Source organism: Triticum urartu, chromosome 1 (genome assembly GCF_003073215.2).
Source record: "Triticum urartu cultivar G1812 chromosome 1, Tu2.1, whole genome shotgun sequence".
NCBI lineage: Eukaryota > Viridiplantae > Streptophyta > Magnoliopsida > Poales > Poaceae > Triticum > Triticum urartu.
Window position 1 is genome coordinate 446,980,467 of NC_053022.1, and position 22,771 is coordinate 447,003,237.

The window sequence follows — 22,771 nt, forward strand, 5'->3', positions numbered from 1 at the left end:
AAAACCACACCGAAGAGGGCAAGAATTAGCATTTCCATTGATGCAGACGGCTGGAGTAAGAAAATCTTCACACTAGGACGAATGGTGCCAAAATTGCAAAAGAGAGGAAGAAGCATGGTGGCACCGACACGACACTTACAAATAGGAGCTTCGTGCTATGGCCGAGAGCAAGAAATCCTTGGTGGCCGAACAAACAGAAGAGAAGGCGGCGAGGTGGAATGAACTCAAGTTCATGGAGGATGAGAAGTAGATAGCAAAGATGGCGGCTCAAGCAAGGAAGATGGATGTGGAGGAGTGTATAATTCCACTTGAGCAAGAGAGGCTTGCAAAAGAGAAGAGGGCCGAATAGCATGCTATCATGTTCATGGACCCGAGCTCAATGGATGCCACGACAAGGAAATATTGGTTACTCAGTAACGGTAAGACTTTGGCCCAATCGGAGGTCGGCCGTGATGGTGATGGTGGCGGCCGTGTTGACGGTGGTGGCGATGGTGAGCATGGGAGCGATTGAGTTCGTGAAGTATAAACTGATAGGGCTTGGTCCACGACATAAGACATGCCATGTGGGAGCATAAGTTGGGAAGCACAAGTTACTGCTGGATGGGAACACGAGATAGTTCAAGTTGGAAGCATGGGTTAGTACTAGCTGAAGCACACATTCGCTCAAAAACGTTCGTCGATACCTATTAACATGAGATTCAGCTTTGAAGATCTCGACAGGAGAAACATAACAACAAAAACGTTTTGTGATTCGGACATACAGTTCAAGAGATAAATAAATTTAAAAAAATAATAAATAGTAAAAGCACAAACAACCCACACGTGCTCCCATACTTGATAAAGAAACGTATAAACTTCGCAACAAGTGACGCATATACAATCCACTACTTGTCACCATCAGAGAAGGTGAGAATGACCTTTGCTAATGATACCCTTTAACTAGTGATTAAAAAGAGAGTAATGCTACACTACGTAAACTAACATATGGTTTTTACGTAAAAGAGGACATGGAAACAAGGGATTTGTTCGATGGGGATGGAAGGGCCCATCCCCTTGAAAATCAGGGGGGAGAAGAAAAGTAGTTAGGAAGATTACGTAGGCTTAAGTAGCTTTTATGTAGATGTAGGATTATTGTTAAAAAGACTACCAAAAACTAAAAGAACAAACTACTCCGATATTTAATGGGTTGGAGCACAAAATTCTTCGGCCAAAACATCTATAACCCTCAAAAAAAGTCTATAACCCGCCGTGAAATAGAGAAAAGACAACAACTACCAAAAACTTAGAAAAAATGTCCTCACGAATCTCTGTGCATAAGATTTCACGACTATAGCATCGATTAAGCTATACTTACCTCTCAATCAACCAGAAATAGTAAACCTGATTCTAAACAGGATACTAACTGTTAGGCCAACAACAGAAATTACTACTCCCTCTGTAAACTATCTAATGTTCTAAAATGTATTATATTAATTTATAGAGAGAGTATTTTATTTCCCTGGCACTATGCATGCATGTATCTGAATTAAATGGACTGAGCTTTAGTCCAAATAGAACGAGCAAAGGAGAAAAGGTGTACAACTCTATTGAATAAAAAAAAGGTCAATCACGAAAGTCAAACGTCCACGTATACTTTTATATTTTAGTTCTGCGGATCAAAGAGGCTCTTATCCATTACGAGTTTACATGTCATCTGCTTTATATGATCATACATTGGAGAAAACATCACCTGGTTAACTGGTTTTGATGATGAAACTATGATCCCATAGGATTCAGAACGTATGACACTTCAGTCTTGTGTTTGTAGCTATCATATCATCGGAAATCCTGCGCAACAGAGCCCGTTAGTTTAGATTGCACATGATATATCAATTCTTCTAAAATGTGCAACCCAGCAGATATCCTCTTACGCACTCAACTATAGTCACATAAGCCCATAAGATAAATTCACATCGACTATATAAACACTCATAATATAGCAAGTTACTCATCATGAACGCCTGAATATACAGTAACTTATTATAAACATCCACAGAACTACAGTCACATGCAGTAAGGCGGGAAACACCTGCCAAACTTTTTGTGCATCATATTTCTGCTTCAAACAGTTCTGCTGTTAAAAGGATGAAGCACAAATGTCAAACGAGAGCACAGAAACAACATAGTCACAAATACGCAGAACATGTTGCGCGTATACAATTTCACCGGAAAAGTTTTTCCTTCCGGATTGCTTTGTTCAAGCGTCCACCTCCGCGATGAACAACTTATAATATACTGAAAGATAAGGAAAATATGAAACCACGACTACCTCTAGCCGCGAGAAATTTCTTGCAAAGTACAGGTAGTATACATAGGTACAAATATACAGTGCTTTTTCTATAACAAATTTCTCTCACGAAGTACAAACAGTTCTGCTTCTGAAAGGATGAACTGCAACTGCTCAGCGGAAGAGCAAAAACAACCCAGTAATCACATAAACAAAGGACGTATACACGTATGCACCATCTAAGGATAGGCTGTTTCGTTACCTTCTCCGAAGGTGTAATGAAATACTACTACATATGCACTTGGCTTGGCATCCATTTTATATGTACATCACAGCTAGAGTTCCTTTTCATTTTCTATTGTTTCGTCAAACTGTGTCGAGTATCCCTTGTGACCCAAGATTGCACATGATATCGGAAGATTACAGGACACGCGAAGTATCTGCACACTCGATTTAACTGGATTCACAAGTATCTTGCTCGGAGCGAGTCCTGGACCATCTCGCGACCTGGCCGTCCCATGATGAACTGACAAGCATTGGATCGGACGGATGCCAGCTGCAGTCTCGAACTGCCAAATGATGATGTCCTTGCAGTTTGGCAACTTGCGACCCACTTACCTGAACATGGGAACAAGGATAATAAAATATGTTGGAAGAGCCTTTGCAAATCATGAAAAGTAAAACGAACTAGTAGTTCAATTTGGTTGTGACTATTCATGTATGGTCGCACGGCGAAGGCACCTCACTGAAAGATCTATGTTATCCAAGAGTGACTAAAAGCTACTCCCTCCGTATCAAAATGTAAGACGTTTTTTGACACTATAATAGTTTCAACAAATGTCTTATATTTTGATACGGAGGGAGTACCCAGGTGTGAAGTGTCACATTTCTAATTCAAGAGGCATGTCTACACCGTGCGTCTATGTATGAGATCCATACACGCAGTCACGTAGTAATGTTGTCATATGGTACTCTGGTTGTAGAACAATAAAAAATTGCCACTGGATTAACATGAAAAAGTGGAACTCTGGTCGAACAGGGAAGAGAACAAGTAAAAGGAAATGCATCCAAGGAATTGTACTTCAAGTATGTTCTCCAACACTTTCTAAAGCCGTAGACTGTGCAATAAATGGTACTTCAAGTATCTTCTCCATCACTTTTTACAGCTGCAGAATGTGTGCAATCAACCTTCTAAAATTTTGATTAAGAAAATGAACATAAAAGCGTCCAGAATTGTCACATGAAATCATCCTAAATTTCTCAACAAGAGTACTTTCACGTCATTATGTTTACAGAAATTGTAACATATATTTAGAGAAGAAAGTATATACAGGAGACGTGTTGATGTGCAAAATGGCAAGTAAAAGGATGCAGATAGTAGTAGTAGTAGTAGTAGTAGTACAACAAGAACAAAAGAACTCGAATGGGCTGGCATGTTGAATAGAGACATACCACATCATAGATGCAGACACTAGCATCATAAGATCCTGTATATATGTACTTCTGTCCTGTGCTGTACGAAGCAGAGGGTATTAGCCTATCAGCACATATCCACTACATATAATCTGAAAAAAAAAATGATGCCAAGTTCCTGAGCAGTCACAGTATGTACCTATATGTGGGAGAAAAATAGCAGCGAATTAATGTACGGAGAACTGAATGGCCCCGGTATGTAGCTACTGACTGGTCATGTGGATGCTTTTGTTGCTTGTACTGTTGTGGATATCTTGAATATCTGTAGTCCCAGGCAGGGACTCTGTTTTCGGAACTGTATCAAACAATAAGATTAGTATAGCTCTGCAGTAAGCCAATATGTCCAAATCCGAGCAACAAAAAAGTGGATTAAGCAGACTGCCTGTTGCTTAAGACATACCCATCAGCATTGGATGTCATTTTCCGGATGTCCCACATCTTAATAGCTTGATCTTTTCCATTTGATATGAAACATCTACCATCTCCACGGCTGTCAATATGAGTAATGCCATGCAGATGTCCAGTCAAAACCCCAGCCGCTTCCCCTGTGGACAAACAACGTCTGTCCCAGACCTGAAGACAGGCTACCAGGATCACATACCACAAAGTTTCTAAAATGAAAAAAAGTTAAGAATAATTTTTTATTCGTGTTCCAGAGGAAACCTCAAACTTAGCTAACACAAAGGTTGTCACCTAATTCAAAACCACATAGGAATTCTTGACAAATGAATTATAGGTGCTTGTCCGGTTGTCCACTATTAAAATATAAACATATATGATGCCTAGGGTAAAAGGCATGTAGTAATCTCTAATTGATGATTTACTAGGTACCTGCTTCTCCGGTACTCAAGGTAACAAAAAGAATGGTGCAACCATTTTTTAAACTACATGTTTGGCAGCTCAATAACAGGATTGTATCGGTGCGATACCGGCAATCCCCTAAGAAATATAAACAAAATTCCCAGAAAGATAAGAAAAATTGAATGCTTAACTAATGCTATTGCAACATCAGAACTAGCAAGAATTCAATTTGATTACTTCTTTATTTGAGAATTAAGAATCAGGACAGCGGTACTGTGAAAAATGGTTTGTAGGTAGGTAATGATACTGGAGTAGAGTAACAAAAAATATAAGTTAGGATAATGACGTCCAACATGTTCTGTCGAACCATCTCATTTTATTTATGCACTAGTCAAAGCATATTTACAGGTATAAAAAAAGGCCATGAAAAAAATGCTAAGGAATATTAGCTGGCACATCATTAGCTTCATGGCATGTAATCTTTTATTTCTTTATATTTTTAGAAATCATGACAAGTGATCTGCTACTCTACTGGAAACAAAAATATCCAAGCACGTTCAGTCATTCAGCAATATGGAGGGTGCAACATAAAATGCCTTCACACTTTATATGTTCAGATACGATCAGGAAATATGAGAATAGCAATTCAGTCAAATACGTTAATACAGAAGAAATTACATAATGTTGCCAGGAAAAAGAAATCACGTAAAAATAATTTATAACAGTATGCTACCTTGCACAAGTTATCATCGCTTCCAGAATAAAGTAGGTTACCAGATTCATCAGCAAATGCTACTGTGTTGACATCAGACTGAAATGTAAAAAAGAAAATCAATTATACTATCAACTAACATATCAAATATTTATTACACAAAGATTTCTGAGATGCAAACAATCCAAGGAAATAAGCAAGGATTCAATTGCATTGCTGCTATGACAATCTATATGCATCTCAAACTGTTCAATCTAAACTGCCAAAACGTCTTATCTTTAGAAACAGAGGTAATATTAAGTTTTCAGGCTAGCTAAAATATCCTATACATGCCTAGTTTATTTTTCGAACAAGTATTAGGAGAGTTTGTTTTTCAGAACAAAGAGCAAAACAGAGTATGACTTTGCCCAACAAACAGTAGAGCAAGATGTTAAGGCTGCAAATTTTCATCTGCTCCTGATAACCCAACATGATACTTCCAAAATATATACTGTTGCCACTGGATTGCAAAAATAAATAAATAAATTTATCAAGTCATTATTAAAAATCCAATATGGATAAATTCCCGACTGGAGGAGAGAACTTCCTAGCTTTTTATACATGAATCATAGTATAAAAAAATCAATCAGTTGACTTAACCAAGTCAGTTTGGCATCAGCATCACAGCATAGTTTCTAGAACAAAATTTGTGAGCACACGGGTGTTGCATTTAAAAGAGCAATGCCAATGGTTTAGTTGTACGTTCTTTAAAGTTGGTAGGTAAAACCTCTTTAATAAAAAAATGGTAACAAAATATCGTCAGAGACACATCAAAGGTACATAGTATGCTTGGTTAGGTGCAGCGACATGTCTTGTCGAAAATTGGGCAGACCATGGCAGACCCATATAAAAAGGTCAGAGATTAAATTAATGTCCGCCGATGGCTGGCAAATTTTGCAGCCCCGAGAAGGAGTGCCATTTACACCTAAGAAATCAACCAAATGATAGTTTCCACACCTTCTGCCCACCAAATATTTTTTACTAATACCATTATCCATCTTCAGATTCAGCATAAATTTTTCTTTAGAGTTTAGATCAATTATCAGGGTATAACTACCTCAGTTGTCACCCATGCCCACTTCGTGGGAAATAAAAAAGAACAGACAGATAGATCATATCTGGACAAGTATGGATGAAGTTACTTGGCTGGTAAGATAGCACAACCAACTTAAGATCATTGGACTATTAATCACTTCCAGTGAGATAAGAAACCCAAAAAATGTGATCAGGCAAATATTTAAGAAGATACAACCCAAGAGAAAAAATAATGTCATACTGTATGGGCAGGCAAACGCAATGTCACTTTGTTTGCCTGAAGGTCATAGACATATATTGAATCATCATTACTGCCAGCAACAAGCTCCCGTCCATCAGTGGAAAATTTAACAGAAAAGAGTCCAAATGAATATCTAACATCTTCATGCTCTGAAAAATCTAATCCATCATGGATGTCCTGCAGAAAGATGTAAGCGGCATTAATAGTTTAACAGAAAAGTATTTGAAGTGCATATCAAGCATCTTTGTGCAGAGAACAATCAAATGCATGTGGATGTGCTACAGGACGATTAAGTAAATATTAAATCAGCTGTGGACCTGTTGAATCACAAAGTAAACTTAAAATGCCTGAAGTCATAAAGCAGTATATTTCCATAGTACTGAAGATATCAAAAAATTATAACCATAAAATAGGATAAGGGTGGCACTATCTCAACAGAGAAAAAATGCCATTTTTCCTGCAGAAGGGCAAATCTTGATGAGAACTCACAGTGACATTAGCATATGATTCTTTTGAAGCAGTGCCAACATTGACAATATGGATAATGGGTGCCAGACTAGAGTAGACCTGCAGATTGATACGTCATAAGAAAGTTCACAAATCCAACTTTGCATGCAAAAAGGGAAGATAAAGGGAACAGGTAACCGACGAAGTTAGGCTACACAATAATAATATACAGATAGAAAGAACTAGCATCCGTTTTTCCAATATGTTCCAATTTAGCACTGGTAACCAGAAAGATCAGATTCAAACTAAAGCTACCGGAGTTATCTTATCAATGTATTGACAATAGCTCAGATGAAACATCAAGTGCTGTTTTCCAACCCTCACAATGTTTCCACTACTAGTACAGTAAGTACTAAAAGCACACCCCCACTAGCCTTGTTCCCCAAATCAGATACCTTACAAAGTTCAGTTCATCCTCTTCGGTTCAAGGCAATTGCATGTCATGCATGCATTTCCTCTCAATAAGAATAATGAAAGAGATTGACTGCATGAATCGATAAAAGTTGTACCAGAGAACTACACATTTCCAAAACTGAGCCCATGCATACAGAGTTAGGGGGAAATTAAGATGAACCGAAAGAGAAGACAAAGATCTTACTAGTTAAGTTTTAGTTAACTTACGAGGAACCTTTGATCAGGTGATAACGCTGCATCACTAATTGTCCATCTCAAACTTCTAGCATGAATGTCCTTGTGTATTTCCCAACCTTTATCGACATCATATATTCTTATGTGGCTTCCCTGATAATGAAAACAAAAGGATGATTAGGAAACCGAAAATTCAGGAAATTGTACATGTGCTTACTAGAGCTTAGTAAAACGTTTACTATTGCATTAGAGCATAGCATACCTGAAAACCAGCAACAAAAAGAGAACCATCGGCAGAAAACTGTGAAACATAAGCTCGTGAATCCATCGTATCCACCGTCTCAGGACCATCCACTGGAAGATAATGACCAAGAACGAATGCACGATCAACCGGAGAGAACTTTCCATTTCCTGAAGAATTAACTTCCCTTCCACGTAACAACCTAGTTACTGAGACTCTATCCATGGACTTGCGGATGCTTTCACTAGGTCCTGATCTTAGTCGAGTCATATGGAAAATATCATTATGTAATTTTGAGAAATCATTATTCACTTCGACTGAACTAGATCCATCACTATTCTGCCCTTCAGGCTCACTGGATCCCTGTAGCCTACTCATGCCATAACCCATCCTTTTCAACTGCTATATGTATGACAATTCTCCTTTCAAATGCTCATCGATATGTAGACTCCAAAGCTTGCTTCTGGAGACCGAAGAAGTTCCAAAAAATGAAAACAAAAAAGATGTGAGTGAGCAAGTAGGTAAAGCATACGCTGCATAAGAGTTATATATGCTTGACAAGAGAAAGATATGTTTACCCATGATTATGGAATGTGCTACGAGTAATTGAAAATAACAACCCAACCCAAAGAATAGGCCATCTGGTGAGTGAGATAAAGGAGGTGACGAAGGAGAGAGAGCTTTTATGTGTACATATTGGTCGTTTACAGAATAGGACTGCAGATCATTTGGCTTATATGTCGAGAGTGGAACTCTGAACCGACTTGTGGTTGCAGGAGCCTCCAAATACTCTGATTAGCTTGATGGCAAGCGATTGTACAACTATTCCTACATAAGTAAAGCTCTTTTTTCACGCAAAAAAAAAGTTTAATTGTTCCCTTTTTAAGAAAGGAGGTACTTAATTGTCAAACAGATCTAACTAAGTTTACCAACAGCTCAGCTTAGCATTACGCAGCTTGGAAGGATCATTTTAGCAATGTCCTATGAAGGAGGTATTCAGAGCTAGAAGTTGTAGCCAAAGCAACTGAGCGTGATACCATGAGTCTTATCACATAACTTATTCCGCACGTACATGTTCTCTGCTTGGTAAAAGCTATGATCACATAGTGAGCAAGAACAAACAATGAATCTTGCATCCATGGTATTTCCCTTGTTTCAGGCAGCTCTGAGCTACTCCTACCAATTTCGATAGTGCAAAATCAGCAAACTTCAACATATACTCTTCAGCACAAAATCAGCGAGGACTAAGCCGGCAACATCGCGCAAACACTGGCGCCGGCTTAGCATATATAGCAGGAGCGGTGGCTGTTGATCTACTGCCGATCCTCGTCGCGCGCTTCTCCCGCAGCGCAACCACATCTCCTAATTCCTAAGCCAATCACCCGGACAGAAACGACGGAGGAACTGGATGGACGGGGCTAACCGAGCAGGGACGGAGAGGGGCTGGTTTGGCCGGGAGGAGGATGCCGCGGAAGGAATCGAATCGAACCGGAGCGGAGCGGAATCGAGCTAGCTCACGGTCGTTGCTCACTGGGCGCCGCTTGGGAGTTGGGGCCTGCTCTTCTCCTCCTCCGTCGTGCTTGGCAGCGAGCAGATTTTTTGCCACCCGTTTTCTTGGAGCGGGTCCCACTAGCTGACCCTTTTTTTTGGCTGACAACCACCGCTTGCCAACCGCCGACCCATTCCAGCCTTCAGGAACGGGCCGATCGGTGACCGTACGACCGGGGCTGCGTTGCTGGCCCGTGGGTCGCATTGGGGCACGGCTCATCGCTGGTTGCTCCATGTCCAGTTTGAGGCGTTTCCTATTTTGCCTAAAAAATGAGGCGTTCCCTATTTAGCACTGGGAGCTTGGCGAAATCACTAGGACTCTTTGTAAAGGTCATTCCTACCTTTTCAGGCTGCAACAAATGACGCACATTATGTGCGCGACTTGTTGCAATGCAGAGGTTTTATTTTTTTTCATAGATCCTATTTAAAATGTTTTCTCTTAAACATGCGTTTAAATCTTGAACTGTTTTCATTATTGAATTTTCCGTGTCAAGATTTTCAAAACTAGATCCAAGCTAATCGATTTTAATGAACTTTTTTCGCGCAAAAAACAGGACGAAAAAACAAACCGGAAGCATCTTTTTTTTCCTTTCCGAAAGAGGTATGACTATGCCTCTCACGAAAACAAAAATATGTGCCTCCTCCAGAAGTAAACCCGTGCCTCTAGTGGAAGGCAAAAAAACAAAACACTATTTTTCGTTTCCGAGATGCACGGCCGTGCCTCTCGCGGAAGGAAAACGCGTTTTTTTTGTTTTCGAGAGGCACTTTCTTGCCTCTCGTGGAAGCAAATCCGTATCTCTCGTGGAGGCAAATTCGTGCCTCTCACATAAGGGAAAAACATGTTTTTTATTTCGTTTCCGAGGGGCACGACCATGCTTATCATGGAAGGGAAAAAACATGATTTTTTTTGTTTCCGAGAAGCTCGGCGATGCATCTCACGGAAGCAAATCCATGCCTGTCGTGGAAGTAAAAAAACTCATTTCTTTTTTTCCGTTTTCGAGAAGCTCAGTCGTGCCTCTCGTGGAAGTAAAGCCATGCCTCACATGGAAGCAAAAAAACACATTTTTGCGCGCAAAAAAATAATTTCAAAATAGTTTTTTTGAAAAGTTAAGAAAGACCGATGAAAACCCCAAAAGCCAAAAAACCCATCTAAAAGGCCGAAAACAGGTGCGAAATAATAATAAAAAAAATTCAAAGGAAACGTCCACAACATGACATGTGGCGGCGGGTGGGAGCGCGCCAAGTGGCCTTTGGGAGGCTTCCGAAGGAGCGCTCCTTTGTTAGTTTCTCTGCTAATCGGCGCCATCAGCGCTGGTTACCAGATCTAGCGCCTGCTCATTTCCATAGTAGGTTGTAACTTTGAGCCCACTTGGTCGCTAACTATTTTCTCGACTTTTCGTTCGATCGCTGGTCGCTGTACCTTTTTGTTGGTTTCTTAGTTCAAGGTATAGTTGACTGGTCATGGTTGAACCCTTCGGTTGACTTTTTGAGGAAAAAGGTTCGTAAAAAATAAAAAAAGCATAAAAATAAAAAATAATCAACAAATTTGAAGAAAATTCATTATTTTTTTTAAAAGTTCTTCAACTTTTAAGAAAGTTCACGAATTTGTAAAAAGTTCATCAAAATTGAAAAAAAGGATCATCGATTTTGAAAAAAGTTCAGCGATTTTGAGAAAAGTTCATCGAGATATTCAAAAAATTCATATAAATTGGGAAAAAAGTTCATCAATTTTAAAAAAACATCTAATTTGAAAAACAAATCATCAATTTTGAAAAAGTTCATCAAATTTGATGAAAGTTCACTATATTTGAAAAAAGTTCATCCACTTTGAAAAAAAATCATCGAATTGAAAAATAGTTTGTGCATTTTGAGAAAAAGGAAAAAAAGAAAATTAGAAAGAAGAAAAGAAGGAAAGGATGTTAGTATTCACGTGAGGATCGGTGGCGGGTGGGTTAGTGCGTCCTACTTGAAAGCCAGAGGTCATCGGTTCAAGTCACGACACATCAATCATTACTCCCTTCACACACTATATTTTGAAATGGAGGAAGTAATTAGGAGCACTATTTGAAAACAAGTGGCACGTTCCCTCCGACTTTCTAAGTCTGCAACAAGTGACGCGTTGCATGTGCGCCACTTGTTGCAAACGGAAAGTTTTTTTTTATATATAGATTTGTTTATTCAAAACGTTTTATCTCTTAAATCATGCGTCCAAATCTTGAACCGTTTTCACCGTTGGATTTCCCGCGTCGAGATCTTCAAAACTAGATCCCATGTTGATACATTTTGACAAACTTATTTTCTCGCGTAAAAAAACTGAATGAAAAAATCGAACCGGAAGTACGATTTTTTTTTCTTTCTAAAAAAAGTATGATTGTGCCTCTCGCGGAAGCAAACTTGTACCTCCACGAAAAGTAAACCCGTGCCTCTAACGGTCGAAAAAAAACACTATTTTGTCGTTTTCGAGGTGAACGGATGTGCCTCTCGTGAAAGCAATCCGTACCTCTCTCGGAAGGGAAAACACATTTTTCCGTTTTCAAGCGGCAGGGCCGTGCCTCTCGCGGAAGGGAAAAAAAGAAAAATGTATTTTTTTTCGTTTTCCAGGAGGCACGTCTGTGCCTCTCACGAAAGTAAAAAGAAAAAGTAAATGTGTTTTTCTTTCGTTTCCGGAAAACTCGGCCATGCCTCTCGCGGAAGGAAAAAAGAGACCATTTTGTCATGTGAAAAATAAATCAATTTAAAATTATTATTTTTGTCCAAAAACTAAGAATGACCGGTGAAAAATCGAAAAGCCAAAAAAATCCCCGGAAAAAACCATCTAAAAAGCTGAAAACACGTGCGAAAAAATATAAAAACAATATTCAGATGGGGTGCCCAAAACGCGACACGTAGCGGTGGGTGAGAGCTGTTAGCCCACCTCAAGTGAGGCTTGGGAAGGCTCCTGAAGGAGCGCTCCTTCGTTAGGTTCTCCCCCTAAGCGGCGCCTTCGGCGCCGATTACAAGATCTGGCACCTACACAGTTCCATAGTGGGTTATAACTTTGAGGCCCACTTGGTCGCTAACTATTTTCTCGACTGTTTCGTTCGATCACTGTTTGCTATACTGTTTCGCTGGTTTTCCGGTTCGTGGTATGGTTGACTGGTCACGGTTGAACCCTTCGGTTGTATTTTTGAAAAAAGATTTTTAAAAATGCATAAAATCGAAAAAAAATCATCGAATTTGAAGAAAAAATCGTAAATAATTAAAAAGTTCATGATTTTGAAAAAAGTTCATCAAAAATGGAAAAAGGTTCACCAATTTTGAAAAAAGTTCATTATTTTTTCAAAAAAATCATCTAAATTGAAAAGGTTCATCAATTTTTAAAAAAGTTCATCTAATTTGGAAAAAGCTCATCATATTTAAAAAAGTTCATCTAAATTTGAAAAAAAAGTTAATTAAACTTGAAAATAGTTTATGCATTTTGAGAAAAAAGAAAAAAGAAAACTAGAAAGAAAAAGGAGGAAAGGGTGTTATTATTCACGTGAGGATCGATGGGGGTTGGTTAGTGCATCCTACTTGAAAGCCGGAGGTCACTGATTCGAGTCGCAACACAACAACATTTTTTGTGCGTTTGGGAAAAACAGAAGGAAAAAGGACTTAGATGGGTTAGACCAACACGGAGGCACTTCAGGCGCCCATTTACAAAATACACAGTGACAGGCCGACCTGCAATGCAAGTTTCACTCGCATTAGCCTACCGGGACAGACCCCATGTTGTCATAATATATTTCCTTTTCGTCTTTCATACTTTTGGTAGGCGGTTTTTTTTTCTTTTTCGTTGTGTATTTTTTGTAGACCGGTTTTTGTTTTGGTTTTCCTTTCTTTTTTCATCTTTTTTTCCTTTTTCTTTTTATACACAAACTTTTTTTGCAATTGGTGAAAATTTTCTGAAATTCAATGAACTTTTTTTCAAGTTCAATGAATTTATTTTTCAAAGCAATGAACTTATTTTTCAAATTCTAGAACCTTTATGGAAAATCGATAAACTTTTTAGAAAAATTGTGAACTTTTATGAATTCAATTTTTTTCAAATTCAATGAACTTTTTTCAAATTCGACGAACTTTTCTCCCATGTGGACAATTTTTTTTCAAAATCAGTGAGCTTTTTAAAATTTGATGTCGTTTTTCAAATTTGATGAAATTTTTCCAAAGCATGAACTTTTTTCAAAATTTAATGAACTTTTCTTCATAACAAAATCAACCTTTTCCAAATTATATTTAAATAACTCAAAAATCTAAGCGACGCAGCTATGTTGGTTCTAAAAATGTTCTCATTGCTATTAGTCAGTAGAGGTCACAGTCTCTAATGGTCAGGTAAGCAAATCTAGGGATGTAGCGGCGCAAGTTTGAATCTGTAAGAGAAAGAGCATAGCTCGAGTGGCTAGAGGAGCATGTCTATGCCCTTGCCCAACTGGGTTCGAGTCCTGGCCTCCAGATATTAGTATCCTGGAGTTTACTTTTTCCTTAGTTCGAATCTGCACGCAACACTTTTTATGTTTTTTTGCTATATAACACAATGCGCTGTACGTTTGTGGGCCGGCACACTATGCGTGCAGTGGGCGTCGGTTGGCTAGTGTGGCGCTGTAGGCACCAAATAGGAGCACCCCTAGTTTGATACATGGGGTCTGAGAACTTTTTCCCCGCGTGATGGGGTCTGAGAGCTAGGCGCAGTGCACTCTGCGTCGACAAAACACGGAAACACGCAGCCCCTTTTGGTCCATCCATGCGCGGGGCGGGGTGGGAAGGCGGATTCTATACAGCGTGTAGGTCGCCCGCGAGCGAACCCGTGTGCACCCCCCTCACGCATTGGGCGTTCGCATGGGCCGAACCATTTTCATTTTTTTATTTCGTTTTATCCTTTTGTTTTTAATGTTTTTTCTTTTTCTTTTCCATTTTAATTTCTCCTTTTCTTCTTACTTTTTCACTTTTCACTTTTCCATTTTATCCTTTTTCTTTTCCATTTTTGTGTTCACCGAATTCCAAAAATATTCATCAATGCAAACAAATGTACTACAATTCAAAAACTGTTCACCGAATTCAACTTTTTGTTCATTGGATTTAGAAAATGTTCATCAAAATTTAAAAATATGTTTATCTAATTTACAAAATGTACATCAAATTTGAAATTCGTTCTTAATTTTTAAAAATGCTCATCAAATTGAAATTTTGTTCATTGAATTCAAAATCTGTTCATCCATGTATCAGAAAAAAGTTCTTGAACACATTTTTTGTTAAAATGTTTATCATTATTAAAAGAATGCTCATAAAAAATTCTTCATCAAAATAGAAAAAGTTTATAAAATTGATGTTTTTTGAAATCGCAAACATTTTCTGAATTCAAGGACTTTTCGTGAATTATGTGGACGTTTTTTTATCCGTGAAACCTTTTTTCGAAATCACAAAATATGGGGGCACCTCGCATCCCACATGGGCCGGCGCAGAAGGCGTTCAGGATTACAAAAAAATAATTACCAAATAGGAGCACCCAGCCGGGACGCCCCAAGTTGTTTTCTTTTCATTTTTTCGTCTTCTTTAAAACAATTCGAGATTACAAGAAAAATAAATTTCATGAAAATGTATTGCGAAAAACTCATTCAAAAATCCTAAAATGTTCGTGGATTCAAAAATATATTCTTGATTCTGAAAAAATGTTTGCATATTCAAAATAACACGAGTTTGAAAAAAAAAATCAGAAATCGAGATATTTCCTGATTTAAAAAAAATGATTGCGTATTCACAAAATGGTGATCAATTTTTTTAAAATAACAATTCGTGAATTGCAAAATAATTTCATAGATTCAAAAAATATTCGTTGATTAAAAAAATATTCGTCGACAATTTATTTTTTCTTGAATTTCAGAAAATAATTCCAAATTTTCAAAAAACTATCTTCGATTGAAAATGTTCACGAGTTTCAAAAATTCACAATTTCAAATAATGTTCACGAATTTGTAAAAAATGTTGTTGAAATCGGAAAATATTCATGATTTACCAGTGACCTAAGCGCTAAATAGGGTTGGCCATGGGGGGGCATGTGTATTTTTAGAGACCTCCTAGTTCATGTCCGTCTTGGATTAGATGAAGCTAACGCAAATGGGTGGGCCCACTTTGCTGATGAGCTGTTTTTAATTATTATTTTCTTCATTTTTTAAAAGAACACTGTTATTCTTAGGAGCTAGATATTTTAAAATTTTATTAATATAGAAAAATATATCTTAAAGAAAACTGTCGGGTATGTGTTTTATACTCCCTTCCTCCGAATATATAGGGCCTAATAGCTCTTTTGAAGTTCGCTTTGATCATTGATAATATTAAAAACATATGAGATGTATGATATAATAGTTGTATCATTAGAAACTTCTTTCGCATGAAAAATTTGATGATATGCTTTATGTAACATGCAAGCCATAAATTATTGCTTTAACCCACGGTCAAAAGTAACCTTCAAAAGCGCATTAGGCACTATATATTTGGATGGAGGGAGTACAAATGTTCACTATATGTTAAATAAATTCACCTTGTATTAAAAGTTATTCAGCGTGTATTAAAAAATGTTCATCATAAAATAAAAAATGTATATTAAAAATGTTCAATGTATATTATAGAAAAAGTTCATCGTGTATTTAAAAATGTTCACCGTATACTAGAAAAGTTCACTTTCTATTTGATAGAAAAGTTCATCATATATTTGAATAAATTTCACCAAATATTGCAAAACTCATAAAAAAGTTATTTAAAAAGAAAACCCAAAATCTAAAAAGAGAAAACGAAGAAGCAGAACATCTGTTACGTGGGTCTACCCGTCTAGAGGAGTCTTTAGCGAAGCCTCAAGTCTAAGGGACGTTCATATAGGATTGGCCTTTTTTAGCTATACAAGAATTCCTTAACAACAACAAAATGCACAGGGAACTATAGAGGCTCAAGCTTATTGAAAGTTTAGCCATTCTTTTTTCAGAAACACAATACAAACGCGGACACTAAGAAGGAAGTACATACAATCATCCCCGACGGCTCGGGAACCATAGTACCCTGTATAAGGTGGTGAAGAAGGCCGGATGTACAGGAAGTGGGTTATCTAGGTTCAGACCCTCATAGTGGGGCAACACCTGTAAGGGATTGCAACAAAAGCAAAAAAATTGTCTTGCGCACCAGCACACGACCACTATGAAGATGCATATAAGGTTTGATATAATCATTACCAACTCGTAGCGCGGCGGAAAAAGAGTTGGTGAAGATCGTTGGGGCATATTCCCATAGGTAGGATTTACAGCCTCCCAACTGCGAGAGTTTTCTCCCTCTAACAGTCCCTTGGACAGAACCCCAGACAATCCCTCGAACATAAGATCAAATGATCTCAAACCAGATTGCACACATACGGTGTCACATATCCAGCGACACTTAGCCGTCTAGACCTAATCGCTACCGGAGACTAGACAGCCTTTTGCCACTACGAAACTATTTCATAGAGAGAGAGGGGGGCAAATCATTGCATGTCATTTGTGTCAGAACTTGAGACGGGTTGGAGAGCACCTCTACCCCTCTATTTATAGTGGAGGAAGGGGTGGGGAAGGCATGAGGATTGTTGCCCAAAAAGAGGACCCCCCTCACTACTGCAGGATGCTGCTAACGCGACACTACGATCAAAGACTCTTTGACGAAACTGTGCGCGATGCATTAATCAAACAGTGATGTAAAATAATCATCAAAAAAATGCAAAACGTTTGCGATGGTAGAGCCATCAAACACGGTTCTGATTTTAGTTGCGTGTGCAATGCAGGGCATACAGTTCGGTTCAATTAACTTTTTGCGATGAGGAAGAAGAACAGAAACAAGTAGCCAGATGAAGGCGTGCGCGATATACGACATACGGTTCATTCGGATTAACTGTTTATGATGAGGAAGAACAAAAGAAATGGGCAGCCAGATGAAGGTGTGTGCGGTTGAGGGCATATGCTTTAGAAGAATTACTGTTTGCGATTAGGCAGCACAACAGAAATGGTCAGCCAAATCAAAGTGTCTGCGATTGACGACATACACTTCACACAGATGAGTTGTTTGCAATTAGCCACAACAAACAGAAACAATTAGACAGATTAACGTGTGTGCGCTAGACGAGCACACGTTCTAATTAAAAGAAGCATGCGCAATGGTAATAAGGAGCGCGCATGGTTGTTGTAACAAGACGTGTGCTGACATTGCATATTGCGGTGCACCCTATGGTGCAAACGTCACGTACGCAGCCGAGAAAGCGTGCCCATGTTACGTCATCCGGAAATAGTGCCGCATTTAGAAATTATAGAACCGTCATAAAATTTTGAGCCTGCTCCAGTCACATTTCAAATTACGACCATGCTATATTTAATTGTAAACCTGTTCACACCAATCAAAACCTAAACAGTTTCCCACTTAGGAGCGTCTTAGTACTCGGTTATAAATACCACTATTCAAGATGACTGCACATTCCTCCTCAATTCCCCATCCACAAAAACAAACAAGTTATTCATCGTCGTTCCCTTCCGTCTGCCATGGCCAGCATGAGTTCTGGGTCGAAAGATTGCCACTAGGGAGAGGCGAGCATGGAAGCACAAGCACGAGAGATGTCCCGCCTCGCCACGAAAGTAGCCGACATGTCCGCCGCGCGGCCGTAGCAGCACAGAGGTCCCGTCGCGCCGCCGAAGCAGCACGGAGGTCCTGCCGGGCTGTCGATGCAGCAGACTGGTCCGGCCACGCCGCAGAAGCAACAGAGATGTCCCGCCGCGCCGTGAATGCAGTAGAGATGTCCTCCCGCGTCGCGGCGGCCTGGGAAAATGTGTCGCTGGCAGGTGAGGACTCTTACAGGCGCATGCATGCAATCATTCATAGCCAGATGGATCATATCTCCAGCTAGGCGAGGCTGCAGGACGACATGAAAGCCTCGTTTGAACAGGCTACCAACATTGTCCGGCAACTAAGGGAGGGAAACGCGAAGCTCCGGGCCGAGCGTGACCTGCTGAGGGCGAATATCGTCGGAAGTGCGGAGCAGCAGGAGGAGACCACTGCCGTGTTGAAGAGGACCAGCATCATCATTGAGAAACTTATGGAGGAGAATGCCATGCTCCGCATCAAGCGCAAAAGGCTGGTGGAGGAATACGTGGATGTTCTCAAGCAGCGTCTTGAGGACACAAAAGAGCTCGTCGCCGCTCGCCACGAAGACTAGTTCCCGCGGCCTGTAGCAACGCATCAAGAAAGTAGAGATCACCGAGCCAGATCGTTATCTTCCTTCTTCTTTTTCCCTTGTGTATTTTGGGCGTTGCCACATGTGATTTTTTTAATTATCTTCCTAAATATGTAAGACAATTATTATCCACTATCATCATCCTTATATTCATCAGTCTTGCTAAGTCGCAGTCGATACTATACAGGTCTGTCGGATCTTACATCAAGATCCGTGCAAATTTTTCTTTTCAGATTTTCTTTTTTCTCTCTTAAATCTTAGTAGAGTGAGACATAGCCACGCCGTGAAACAGGGGCTCAGGCGCCATTAATGGAGACGTTGGGAGGGAGGTGGGCGGTGGATAGAGGTCAAAGGGCTCTCCTCCCAATGAGCACACGCAATGGGTCTGATCACACGTCTCCCGTACTCAAATAGCTACCCCGCACGGCACCTTCTAGCCAATAAAAAAAGGAGACGCGTGGCGGCATGTAATTGGTAAGTAGAACGCCCACGATTTCAATAATACTTGTGTTTCCGATTTGTAATGTGACAGCACTTGTTCCAAAATGACTTTGTTGATTGTTAATGTGTGCCTTCACAAATCAGATAGAAAAATTACCATAGCATGTTGGTGCCATGTCATGACATCACGCCAAGTTTCATGATTTTCAGGCGAGTTTTGGATTTACGGGAATTTTAAAACTAAGTTTCTCAATGTTTCTGGCCGAGCCAAGACGCCCAGATGTTTGAATTTCATTCACACTTCTTCCATGGGACCTAGAAGTTTGCCCAAGTACACATAAATGATTTTCAACTAAATTTTGCGCACTGGAGCATGCGCTTATACTTCAAATTTGAATTATGTGCATTAAATGCCTGGAAAATCAATTAATGTATAAAAAGGCAAAACGAACTCGGAATAATTCCAAAATTTAGCACAGAACTCCTATTTGGTCTAAGCTACCTGTGTAAAAAAATCAAGGCGGGAGAAGGTAGTGTATGTCATTTCGCACATGGAGGTGACACGTTCCCTCTCGGAACCATGAGCCTTCTTGGGAGAAGCTCCGGTTTACAAGAAGCTTAAACCAAAGCTTGTCCCAATTTTTGGCCAAAAAAATTACCACAACATGTTGGTGCCATGTCATGACACCATGCCAAGTTTCATGATTTTCAGGCATGTTTTGGATTTACAGGAATTAAAAAATCAAGTTTCTCAATATTTCCAGCCGAGCCACGACGTCTAGATGTTTGAATTCCATTCCCATTTCTTGCATGGGACCTACAAATTTACCCAAGGACACACATGTGATTTTTCAACCAACTTTGATGCACTGGAGCATGTGATTGTAGTTCAAATTTGTATTATGCACATTAAATGCCCAATTCAATTAATGTATGAAAAGGCCAAACGAACCCAAAATAATTCCAAAATTTAGTATGATACTTCTATTTGGTCTAATCTGCCTGTGTAAAAAATTAAGGCGAGAGAAGGCAGTGTATGTCATTTCACACACGGAGGTGACACGTTCCCTCTTGGAACCACGAGCCTTCTTGAGAGAAGCTCCAGTTTGAAAGAAGCTTACACCAAAGCTTGTCCCAATTCGGCCAAAAAATTTGTCACAACATGTTGGTTCCATGTCATGACATCATGCCAAGTTTCATGATCTTCAGGCGTGTTTTGGATTTACATGAATTAAAAAACCAAGTTTCTCAATCTTTCCGGCTGAGCCACGACGCACAGATGTTTGAATTTCATTCCCATTTATTGCATGGGACTTAGAAATTCACCCAAGGACACACATGTGATTTTTCAACCAACTTTGATGCACTGGAGCATGTGCTTGTAGTTCAAATTTGAACTATGCACACTAAATGACCAGAAATTCAATTAATGTATAAAAAAAGTCCAAACGAACCCGAAATAATTCCAAATTTTAACACGGCACTCATATAGTTCTATGTTGCCTCTGTAAAAAATCAACAGGGGTGGAGGGAGCATATATCGTTTCACACACAAAGGTCACACGTCCCCCCTCGGGAACCATGATTCTTCTCAAGAGAAGCTCCGGTTTGCAAGAAACTTATACCAAAACTTGTCCAAATGCGGTCAATTTTTTAACCATAGCATGCTGGTGCCATGAAATGACACCATGCCAAGTTTCATGATTTTCAGGTGAGTTTTGAATTTCCAGGAATTTAAAACCCAAGTTTCTTAATGCTCCCGGCCGAGCCACGACACACAGATGTTCGAATTTCATTCCCATTTCTTGCATGGGACCTATAAATTCACCCAAAGACACACATGTGATTTTTCAACATATTTGGTGCACTAGAGCATATTGTTGGGAAACGTAGCATGCAATTTCAAAAAAATTCCTACGCTCATGCAAGATCTATATAGGAGATGCATAGCAATGAGAGGGGGAGAGTGTCTACGTACCCTCGTAGACTGAAACCGGAAGCGTTTGACAACACAGTTGATGTAGTCAAACTTCTTCTCGTTCTGACTGATCAAGCACTGAACGTACGACACCTCCGAGTTCTGCACACGTTCAGCTCGATGACGTCCCACGAACTCTTGATCCAGCAAAGTGTCGAGGGAGAGTTTCGTCGGCACGACGGCGTGGTGACAGTGATGGTGAAGTGATCCGCGCAAGGCTTATCATGATGTGCGTTACCGAGAGGGCCAAGAGATACCTCTCCGATACCCGGAGTGCCAAATCCTAATCTCGATCTATGCCAACCTAACAAACACCTTCGGAGATACCTGTAGAGCATCTTTATAATCACCCAGTTACGTTGTGATGTTTGATAACACACAAGGTATTCCTCTGGTATTCGAGAGTTGCATAATCTCATAGTCGAAGGAATATGTATTTGACATGAAGAAAGCAATAGCAATAAAACTTAACGATCATAATGCTAAGCTAACGGATGGGTCTTGTCCATCACATCATTCTCCTAATGATGTGATCCTGTTCATCAAATGACAACACATGTCTATGGTTAGGAAACTTAACCATCTTTGATCAATGAGCTAGTCTAGTAAAGGCTTACTAGGGACACTGTGTGTCGTGGAATTGTCACGGCAGATGTCCTAGCAGAAGGACTTAGTCACAGGGCCATCGCATCTAGGTTAGCTTAAAGGGGTTAAACGGGACAAAGGACACAGAGAGTTTATACTGGTTCGGCCCCTTATGATGAAGGTAAAGGACTACTCCAGTTTGGGATTGTATTGCTGAGGTTTCGATCACCAGGGAGCGAATATGCTTGACCTAGTTCTTGATTTGTTGTCTCTTGTCCTAAACCGCCGCCGGGTCATCCCTTTATATACACAGGTTGACGCCCGGCGGCTCACGGAGTCCCTGCTAGTTTATACAAAGTATCCGGCTCGGTGACTAACTATGCCCGTCTTATAATACAAGTCATACATACATGGCGGTTCATCCACCTGGGCCGTAAGCCACCTCTGGGTCTTGGGCCGTCTCCAGGCTCCTATGATCCGCCATATTCATTGGTAAGCCACCAGTGGTATAACCCGGCCCCTCCTGGGCGGTTTATACCCAGTAGTTATATCCCCAACATTAGGGTCCAGGTTGATGTGAACTTGTTCATATCAATCTTTAATACTTAGAAAAAATCCTTCCTCATTTTCTCTTGCAAAATCTTGTAACCCACCATGACTTCATCTCCTAGGATTATTATAACCCATTGTGACGTCATCTATCATTAATATTATACAAGGCCCAAATCTTAATATACCCTCTCTTTTAATGAGCCTCCAAAAATCGAGGTGTCTGTGCTGTCACATATCCATTTTTCAGCCTCCTTGATTCTCGCGCATGCCACTTATCTTTCCAGCCTTATAAATAGGGCCAGGGGTTCCTTTTCACTTTCCCCCTTGCCTTCTCATCTCCATCTTCTACCTCACGACGCCTCTGTGTTCGAGCTCCGCCTCCGCCATCGACCTTCACCACTGCCTCATCTACGGCCGCTGCACCAACCTGAACAGTCCGTCCGCGCATCTCCGCCGTTTAGCAGCTCCGGTGAGTTGTCCCTTTTCCTTTCGCCATAGATCCCATTAGGGTTTC

General features: G+C 39.9%; 1 protein-coding gene across 1 annotated transcript; it reads right to left on the bottom strand.

Annotated features, from left to right (window-relative positions):
• Nucleotides 1-2,291: 2,291 nt before the first annotated feature.
• Nucleotides 2,292-9,528, bottom strand: LOC125517615 (LEC14B protein-like). Its single transcript, XM_048682828.1, has 10 exons — nt 9,327-9,528; nt 7,925-8,366; nt 7,696-7,815; nt 7,057-7,134; nt 6,568-6,744; nt 5,274-5,351; nt 4,140-4,312; nt 3,879-4,034; nt 3,719-3,779; nt 2,292-2,884 (listed from the first exon to the last, which is right to left on the bottom strand). The coding sequence occupies exons 2-10, from the start codon at nt 8,291-8,293 to the stop codon at nt 2,720-2,722; spliced, it is 1,377 nt and encodes a 458-aa protein (XP_048538785.1). The 5' UTR covers nt 8,294-8,366; nt 9,327-9,528; the 3' UTR covers nt 2,292-2,719.
• Between the last annotated feature and the right edge of the window lie 13,243 nt (nt 9,529-22,771).